General features: G+C 50.8%; 1 protein-coding gene across 1 annotated transcript; it reads left to right on the top strand.

Moving 5' to 3' along the window:
- Positions 1-294: 294 nt before the first annotated feature.
- On the top strand, positions 295-9,689 carry IRF8 (interferon regulatory factor 8). Its single transcript, XM_065848662.2, has 9 exons — positions 295-352; positions 2,172-2,346; positions 3,511-3,694; positions 4,744-4,832; positions 5,268-5,379; positions 5,679-5,726; positions 6,397-6,783; positions 7,342-7,454; positions 8,532-9,689. The coding sequence occupies exons 2-9, from the start codon at positions 2,173-2,175 to the stop codon at positions 8,706-8,708; spliced, it is 1,284 nt and encodes a 427-aa protein (XP_065704734.1). The 5' UTR covers positions 295-352; position 2,172; the 3' UTR covers positions 8,709-9,689.
- Positions 9,690-10,058: the final 369 nt, after the last annotated feature.

Consider the following 10,058-nt stretch of genomic DNA (forward strand, 5'->3'; position numbering starts at 1 on the left):
TATCCGGGACGCACCGGCTCCGTGGGACCCATCTGGGTGCCCCCGCCCCGCCCATTCCAGGCCCCGCCCCCGCCCCGCCTCCCGCCCCCGCCCCCGGCCCCGCCCCCTCCGGCTGATTTCTCGGAAACGCGCGCGCTGCGGAGAAAGCGGCGCCGGCCGCGCGCACCTCACTGATCGTCTCCCCATTGGGCAGCCGAAGACAAAGGCGGCTCCCCATTGGGTAGACGGGCACGGGAGGAGGATAGTTATTGGCAGAGAGGCACGGAGGCGGGGGCGCTAGCGGACCCGCCTCCCCAAGCTGCTATAAAAGGCAGGGCGCGGCGGGTGGCGGCGTGGCGTCGAGTCAAGCCAGGTATGGTTGCGGGGATTGTTCTTTGGGCAATGCGAACATAGGTGCGGGGAGAAGGGGGTGCTGGAGGTACGGAGGACCCTGGGGATGCGGGAACCACGGTCCACCCAGCTCGGTACCCTCGGTCCCGTGCGTGCGGGAGTGCAAGGGCTGAGCCCAGTTGATGCTGAGCAGTGCTGGGACAGTGGGAGGTGATGCCCATGATTCCCGGGCGGGGTGAGCTTGGTGGTGGCTTGGAGCTGGGGTGGGGAGTGTGATGTGCTGTATGGTGGAGCTGCCCAGGGCGGTGGTGGAGTCACCATCCCCAGAGGGGTTGAACAGATGTGGAGATAAGGCTCCTAGGGATGTGGTTTAGTACTAGATTCAGGTTATGTTTAGACTTGATGATCTTAAGGGTCTCTTCCAACCAGTATGATTCTATGGTCTGGTGTTGCCTCTACCAGCCCAGTTTTAGGGCAGTTTGTCCCTCCTGATGTGGGGTGGATGTGCAGTATGCTGCATGGGATGGGCTTCTTGGAAGTGTCCTGTGTATGCTGGCTCATGTCACCAGTGGCAGCCTGAAGGCTTGCATAGCCTTTTGTGGAGGGGAACTGGAATCCTGGCCTCTGCCAGTGATCACAGAATGGTTGGGGTTGGAAGGGACCTCTGGAGATCATTTAGTTCAACCCACTGAATTGATGGGAACAAGCTTTCTACAAAGTGGTCTGATTTAGGAGAGTCTCATTTCAGCAAGTGTTTCTGAGGCTCTTCATCTTGGCATGACTTGGGTGCAAGGTGTTTGGTGCAGGGGCCCTCAGAGGGGTTGTGTGTCCCCATCCTGCTGGGGATGAGCTGTGTTATGTGATTTGGGGCAGCTGGGACCCAGAGCTGTGCCACCACTGGCTGGTGGTGTTGGCTGTCACTGTCCCCAAAAACAGAGACTGTGCTGTGGGTGGCTAAGGTGATCTGTGTGTCCTGCTGTGCAGCAATGGAGCGTGGACACAAGTTGGTGGCACTGAGCCTGTGAAAAAAACAGGGACCCCCCAGGTCACAGGCTGTGCTGGGAGCATTCTCATCTTTTCCCCAAAACCTTTCTTTGAGTCAATAAATACGAAAAAAGAATGAGGGGGAGGAAGTCTGGTAAAATTTGGAGGAGAGTTGTGAGCCTAAAAGGTCTGGAAGGCTGATTCTGGGGCTGCTGGTCATTTCTACCAGACCACCAGCTCCTGGAGACCCTGTGGGTCTTGCTGTGAAGGTGGCAGGGGATACTGGGAGAGTTGAGCCCTTTGTTGGGTGGGAGAAGCTTTCTCCTGGCTCTGCTATGAAATTACCCAGTGGTTTTGGCTAAAAATGACCTGAGGTCCCTAGCAAGGGTGGCTCGACATCTGTCCCAGTGTCAGTCCTCTGCTTGAGGGGATGGGTTGTGCAGGTTGTCACTTCTTCTGGGACAGACCCTTGTGCCACCACCAGCTGGGGACAGCACTTGGCTCCATCTCCTGCAGACACTAAAGGGTGTCTGCCCTGGGGTGGCCTGTGCAATGTCCCTTGCTCAGGTGACAGCACAACCAGGTGCTTTAATCCCCATCCGTCTGCTTCCAATGTGACTTAGCAAAAAAAGGAGGAAACATAGCGCTGAGACAGCCTGTTTGTGTGAGTGGAGCTTTGATAGAGCTGGAGGAAGAATTTGAAGTAATTCAGAGCAAATTGCCTTGATTTTTTTTTTTTTTTTCCTCCCCACTATAAAAGAAGCAGAGGGGGTGGATTTCAATGTCCCCTTGTGCCCCAGTTGTGGTGGGACGGTGCTGGGGGAGCTCACGGCGCTCGGATCTCTCCCTCCATGCAGGATGTGTGACCGTAACGGCGGACGGCGGCTCCGGCAGTGGCTGATCGAGCAGATCGACAGCGACTTGTACCCTGGGCTCATCTGGGAGAATGAGGAGAAAACCATGTTCCGCATCCCCTGGAAACATGCTGGGAAGCAGGACTACAACCAGGAGGTGGATGCTTCTATTTTCAAGGTAGGGACAGTTGCTTAATGCCCTTTCTTGATGGTTCCTGGACTCAGAAATTCTGTTGTGGTGGTGTTTTTTTTTCTTTCTGGTGGGAGGTGTCCACACTGTCTGTGAGTTTTGCATCCTTAACCCCTACAGCAGATGCTTCACTCCACAGTTGGTCTGCCAAGCTCTTTTGGGGGTGTGTTTTTTTCTTTGCTAAATGCTGGTGCCAGGTTTAGGTTTGTTTTCAGCATGTTTGAATCCTGACCTAACATAAGAAGAAGCTTGATGTGTTACTTTTGACCTGCTCTAAACTTGTTTTTGATAAAAATCTGGATTTACCAAAAAAAAAAAAAAAAAAAACACCAAAAAACAAAAAAAACCCCAAAGACTTTGCAGGAGGGAAGTCTTAGATTTCACTGACTGGGGGGGATTTCCAGTTTTGGGAAAAAACTGTGGAATTCCATCCTAAACAAAAAAGGTCAGGCTCTTCCCCAGGAGTTCCCTTCCCTTTTGCTTCCAGTTCTCTGTACCGATGAGTGAGTTCACTCTCAGATCAGTGACAGCTCGTTAGTGGCTGGTTTGGGAGCACTAAGTGGTGAGAATGGCATTGAGTTCAGCCATCTGGAAATATATAAACATCTACAAAATAAAGAAATATATATTTAAAAATATGTATTTTTGCAGTCTCCATTCAGTGGTAAAATGTATTTTCCTATCAAAAGTACAAATGATGTTCTGATTTTAAAAAGAAACAAACTCTTACTTATTAGTCAGGGGCTGGCAAATGAGGATTATTTTGAATTTGAATTGAGGTGTTAGCAGGTCATTAGGAACATCAGCAGCGATTCCTTGAGTCCCCAGCAGCTCCTGACCACTTGGTGTGGAGATGAAGCTGTGTATTATCATCCTGACATCCCTTTTTTAAAACCTGGGTGCTGCAGCCCTTCCTGTGCCCAGGAGTGTGGCTGGGGCAGGTGTTACTGCTCTGTCCCCATGTGCGGTGGCTGCACATGTGTCCACAGTCGAGGAGCGAGACAGTGAATACACCTGGGATGTTTGAGAGGGTTCAGAGAGGCGAGGAGAGAGATGCTATTTGCAACCCCAGCTCCTTCACCGCTGCAGCTTGGGGCATTTGCAGAGCTGATGTGGAGGATTATTTTATTTTTTTGTATTGGTTTGTTTTAGGCCTGGGCTGTTTTCAAAGGCAAATTCAAAGAAGGTGATAAAGCAGAACCGGCTACATGGAAGACACGCCTGCGCTGTGCCCTGAACAAGAGCCCTGACTTCGAGGAGGTGACAGACAGGTCCCAGCTGGACATCTCTGAGCCCTACAAGGTCTACAGGATCGTGCCAGAGGAGGAACAGAAATGTGAGTGTTCTGAGAAGGGACTGACCCCCTGGTCCTGTGAGAAACCATGGGTTTGTGCTGCTGACCCACATCTGAGCAGAGTTTCCTGGCCAGATGCTGCTCTTGCACTGTGATGCTTCACTTGTCTGGCTTCGCAGAAGATGTCCCCTGTGTCGTTGTGGTGGTGGGGAGGGGAAGGACAGGGCTTTTTTTTCTACTCCCTGAAACAGCTGCTTAGGAAACAGGAGATACAGGATGGCAGCTTACACTGTGGTGCTGTTAAGGATGTCATAGGGGCAAATATGAAATTCTTCCCCCTTTAAGGGGTGTGTTTGAGCCCTAACCCCTTGTCCTTCCAACATGTGCCCTGGGCAGATGGCTGGAGCTCCAATAAATTCCTTTTCTCCTGCTAGCACTGTTTAGAGCAGCAGTAATTTCACGGAGAGCAGTTGCTGTTGCGATGTCCTCTGTGGCGCAGGTTGCACTAATTATATCTGTTTGTGGTTAGGTGTATGTGTACTTTTTCTTTTTTTTTTTTAAGTTAAAAACTTGTAAAAACAAAAAAACCTAACCCTGCTGTCAGGAAACCTGCCTTTAGCACCTCAGTCTCCCCCATCCACGCTCACACAGGGGGCACGCTGCTGCTATGCAAATGGTGCTGCAGGTTCCCACTGGCAGCGTGACTGCGTGCGGGGTGGTCGGTGGAAAAAGGAGAAGCAGCAGCAGCCGCCCTGGTCTCTGGGGTACTCAGAGAAAAAAGGCAAAAAAAACCAAACCCAAGAAACAACCCTCTGCTCTAGCTCTGTCTCTGTGACCAGCTTAACCTTGCTTCTTTTGCTTCACCTTGCTGCTGCTTACTATGCACTGGGGAAAGAGGTTGCAAACTGTGGTTTTGGTCCCAAAAAGCTGCTCTACTTGGAGCTGGAGGGGGCTCTGAGCCCCCCTGAGGTGCTCTTACATGGCTGTGGTTCTTAGTTTCAGAACTTTCACAAGGCAAAGGGTTTTTAAACCCCAGAGATGAGCTGCAGGGGGGGTGGGTGTCCTTACTGCATCCTGACCTCCTCTTCCAGGCAAAGCAGGCATTGCCAACGGGAGCAACCTCACCGATGTGGTGGAGATGGACTGCAGCTCCTCGGCCATTGATGACCTCATGAAAGAGGTGAGCACTCACTGTGGACTGATGGTGTGGACATTGCCTTTCTAAAATTCAGTTTGTGAAGCTTTGGGAACTGGCCTGGTGAGCAACACTGTGTTTTGCAGCTCATTCAGTGAGCTGGTTGCTGGTGAATGGCTCGTGCTTTTTGATTTGCATCTGGGCAGGCGAGACCTTCACTGAGGGACAGAGGTTGTTTTGTAGATCTATTTCCCTTCTCAGCTGTGTCACCTTGGGCTGCTTCTGCTTGGTAGCTCTTGAAGGTGTTACTCAAGCACACAGTTTGGGCAATGCCCAATTTGCTATTTCTAACAAAAGCAAAATCCATTCATCCTGTTGACATTGGAATTTGGACCCTCTGAGTGCTGTAAGCATCTCAGTGCAGGGCAGCAACTGCCTGAGGCATCAAACCTGCTCTGATCTCTGTCTGGTCTCACACAGCCCCCCTGCGTAGATGAGTACTTGGGGATCATCAAGAGAAGCCCCTCACCCCCCCAGGAGACCTGCAGAAACCCCCTGATACCCGACTGGTGGGTGCAGCAGCCCAGCCCTGGTAAGAAGCTGGCAGCACATGGGGTGTTTAATGGTGCTGTACAGCAGTGGATAATGAACAAGAGTTGTACTTTATCTTTATTAAGTGAATAAGCTATGGCAGACTATTCCCTAACATTAAAACTGTTTAAAATACTAATTAGGGACACTGTGCTTGGTATCAGGCAACCTGGGAGCATTTGCTGGGAAGCCTGATGTGCCTGGGAGAGAAAACTCTGGGTGCTTGTGGTGGGGAGAGGGGAAATCTGGGGCTTGGGAGCTGAGCACCCAGGCACAGCTCTGTGTTCTCTCTGCCCACAGCGTTGCCACTGATGAACGGATACTCCAGCTATGAGCAGCATCACTCAGGTAAGGCAGCTCCTCTGCTTGGCTGTGGCCACCAAATGCCTCTCTGGGGTTCGGCCTTGCATGTGGGGTGGCAGAAGGTGGCTCTGACTCTGCTCCTGGCCTTGGGGAGGTTTTGCTGTGGGTTTGGGAGGTGGTGCCACCCTCCTGAGTGCCCATGAGGCTTGTACGCTGAGAGCGGATGAATCCTGAGCACATGGGGCTTGCTCTGGGGTGCTGGGATAAGCCATGGCTGTGGTTGGGGACATCTGCCTGCAGCAAGGGATGTGTGGAGCAGGAGGAATGGGGTCAGAATCAAGAGCTTTTGCTTGCTGAGCAGCTCTGCTACCAGGCTGAGTGCTGAAAGAGATCCCCTAGTGAGTAGGAGGTCTAATCATAGAATCATTCTGGTTGGAAAAGACCTTTAAGTCCAGCCATTAGCCAAACACTACCAAGTCTACCTCTAACCCATGTCCCTGAGAACCTCATCTGTTCAACCCCTTCAGGGAGGGGTCATCTACCACTGCCCTGGGCAGCCTGTTCCGATGCCCGACAGCCCTTTCCAGGAAGAAATTCATCCAATTTCTTCTTGCTTCCAGGAAATCTTGCTGCTCTCATGGGGTTTGGGCACTGCAGGAAAGAGCAGACAGGGTTTATCTTCTGATGGGTGCTGTATGTGTCCACCCCCTCCCAGGTTACTCTCAGATGGTGATCAGCTTCTACTACAGTGGGAGGCTGGTGGGACACATCACCACCTCATGCACCGAGGGCTGCCGCATCTCAGTTGGCCAACCTTCCAGCCATGGTGAGAAGCTCTACGCCCCAGAAGCCCTGGAGCACGTGCGGTTCCCCTCGGTTGATGCCATCCAGAACGACCGTCAGAAGCAGATCACCAGGAAGCTCTTTGGGCACTTGGAGAGGGGTGTCCTGCTGCACAGCAACAAGCAGGGCATCTTCATCAAGAGGCTGTGCCAGGGGAGGGTCTTCTGGAGTGGGAACACCATGGTCTACAAGGACAGGCCCAACAAGCTGGATCGGGATGAGGTGGTGAAGATATTTGACACCAACTTGTTCTTTAGAGGTTTGTAGGAATGTTTCCCTCTGTCACTTTGTCTGTTTAGAATCACAGAACAGTTAGGATTGGAAGGACCTTCCCAGCTCCCCCAGTGCCACCCAGTGCCACCCCTGTCATGAGCAGGGACATCTTCACCAGCTCAGGTTGCTCAGAGCCCTGTCCAACCTGGCCTGGGATGTCTCCAGGGATGGTTCATCCACCACATCTCTGGGAACCTGGGCCAGTGTTTCATGACCCTCATTGTATATAAAAAAGAACAAAAATTCTTCCTCATGTGGAGCCTGAGAGCCTGGGTGGGGTTGGAAGGGTGGAGCCCTTTGTCTTGGAGCACTTTGAAGTCATCACTCCCCGTCACCAAATGCTCTGGATGAGCAGCTGATGCTACTAGATCTAGAAAGGAATAACCTGGTATCTTGTGTCATCAGCAAATTCCTCCTGGCTGGAGGCTTTGCACATCAGAGCTGGCTTCTCCTGAGCCCACAACTTTCCCCCCCAGCAGGGTGCTTGTTCCTGAAGCTGTGGAGCAAAGTCTGGCACCTTCCAACTGTTCCCTTTTCTTTGTAGACCTGCAGTTTTACAACAACCAGGGCCACTTCCCAGACAGCAGAGTTGTGTTGTGCTTTGGAGAGGAGTTCCCAGACGCTGTGCCGCTGCGGTGCAAGCTCATCCTTGTCCAGGTATGGATGGCTGCCCTTCAGAGCTCTGCTGCTACATTTCTCCCCTTTTCTGGACCATATATTTCCCCTTTTTTCTTTTCTTTCCCCCAAAGAGTAGGGTTCCAGCTCCAATTCCTGGAGCCACAGACCATCTGGGTCCCTGAATTGGTGGGGTGGCAGTTGTGGCACGAGTATCTGCTTATCTACAGCCTCCTGAGAGGTGCTTGGGCTATTGCTTGTTAGAGGCTCCTTGATATGAGTAGAACATGTTTGCAAACAAAGCTCCCAAATGGCAAAAGCCTTTTCTAAACCTGTAGAAAATTTGTTCTCCTCTGGCTCCTTGGCACTGAAATCTTTGCCCTCTCCTGTGGGAAATGAGGGAATAAATTCCTGGAATGGTTAAGGGACAGCCTCAAGCTGAACAGCCAGCAGAGGTGCTGGACAACTGTGGTGTACAATGATGGGGTTGGGAAGTCTTCCAGAGGGTGAAGGAGGGGATGGGGTGAGAGGGGCAGTTCCCAGAGCTCTGACCAGAAGCATCTTCCTGGAGAAGCTGAAGTAATTCTGGGATCTCAAAGCTTTGGGGCAATGTGCAGGGTGTTTCTGGAGCCTGCATCCAGTGTGGGACATCCTTGGGTCAGCAGAGACATGGCATGGAGGGCACAGAGAGGGTGTTGCATCCACCCTTGAGCAACAAGAGACCAACCAAGGCTGTGAGGTCCTGGGGGGAGGATTTTACAAGTTCAGAGATTGTGTGGGGAGGGACAGGAACAGCTTTGTGACCTGGTCACATCTTCTTGCCTTGGGTGTCTATACCAGAGGATCACTCTACCTGTGCTGGGACATTCTCCAGCTGGTCCTCACCTCCAGCTTTGCTGGGAGAGGAGCTTTTGTGACTGCTCCTCTTCCAGATGTGCCAGCTTGTGGAGTTGGACCTGTTGGCCTGGCTGGTGGTGGCCACCTGTGTCTGCTGGGCACAACCCCTCTGTGGTATCTCCCACCCCCATACACTGCTGGTGAGGTGGATGGCAGCAGTGAGACACACACCAAGATGTTTCTCTTAGTTTGGTGTCTTCATGGTTTGTAATTTTTGCACAGGTGGAGCAGCTGTGTGTCAGGCAGGTGGTGGAGGAGGCTCGAAAGACATGCAGCAGCAGCCCCATGCTCCCCATCGTTGATGAGACCCAGCATGACCAGGTGTACAGGATCTTCCAGGACATCTGTGGGACGCACCAGCGGCCGCTCTTCAGGGAAAACCAACAGATTGCTGTTTGAGCCTCCTCTGTAGATACAGCCTGGTGATTTGGGTTGATTCAGACCAAGTTTGGTTCTATTAGTCTCTGAATTCCCATTTTTTGGAAAGTATGTTTTTGTTCTTTGCTGTTTCCAGCCCAGAGTTTGTATAAATAAAGCAGTAGATTGCCATGAGAAAGTAGGTTGGATGCTTAGTGTCTGTCCTGCAGGCACTTTACTGATAAAAAAGACTTTATTACCGAGCAGTGAGTCCATGTGCTGGTGTCTGCAGCTGATGTTGGAAGGAGTGTCTGAGCTGTGTGGGAAGCTCAGGGCTGGGAGCGCTTTGTTGCCATTGTTAATGGCCAGTCAAGCAAAACCCAAAATCTACAGCTATAACAACCTGTCCCAGCACTCTGCAACTTGGACCCTGCTCAGAGTAATGATTTGGTAGGCAGTGACTCTTGGAAAAGTCTTAAAATGCTCAAATATAGGAAAATTTTCCAGAATTTTTTTCCCTAAAGTATCTTGTTGATGAAGGATAGTATATACCTTCCAAGGAGAACTTTTTCAAATTCCTCTTTATTTTTGCTATAAAGTTTATTTGTATCTACCAAAGTATTTTGAAACTTGGAAAACAATGCAGAGATTATATATGTAAATGTTGAATATAAAACTTAGGAATCTTAATTTTTCCTAACTAGAGACAGAGTTTATATAAATATTATATCTTTAATTTTAAAGATTGCTGTGTAGTGTGACTTAGGTTGGCTTTACCCTCCCAAATGCACGTGTTGGGCTCTCCCAGGTGTGACCAGGCAGCAGCATCCATGTGTAAATCCTCATTAACAGGCTTGCATGTGCACCCAGCACTGGGGAGCTCTTGGCCACAGGGCTTGTGCTTTGCAGCTGCTGAACCAGGACTGCACGTGTGTGTGTGCTACTGTGCTGCCTATTTATTTTATGCCTGAGTTCTATTTTTTTTAATTTTATCTTCCTGCAATTAAAGTGCTATATTTTGTATTTATCTTGCAATGTGATTTTTTTTTCGGTTGTGTTGAGTGGGGTTTTAAATTTGATGGGGAGATTCTGGTATCTGACTTGCTTCTGGTCATCCCTGCAGTGGGGTTGGGTGTTAAATCTTTGCTGTCACCTCCCTCCTGCCCCATAACTGGCTTCATCTCTGAGGCAGGAAATAAATGAGTGAAAATGCTTTCATGTGATGGAGGACCTTGTAGGACCTTTATGTGAGGGATCATGAAGGTAAGTCTCTGCTTATCTGCCCCAGCACTGACATGGGCTGTGATGCCCCAAGGTGATGGGAGGAGACAATTGTTTATGGTCCTGCTCCAAGATGTAGTGCCTTTCCCCTTCATTGCCTGGTGGAGTCCT

The sequence above is a fragment of the Patagioenas fasciata genome, chromosome 13 (genome assembly GCF_037038585.1).
Source record: "Patagioenas fasciata isolate bPatFas1 chromosome 13, bPatFas1.hap1, whole genome shotgun sequence".
Classification (NCBI taxonomy): domain Eukaryota; kingdom Metazoa; phylum Chordata; class Aves; order Columbiformes; family Columbidae; genus Patagioenas; species Patagioenas fasciata.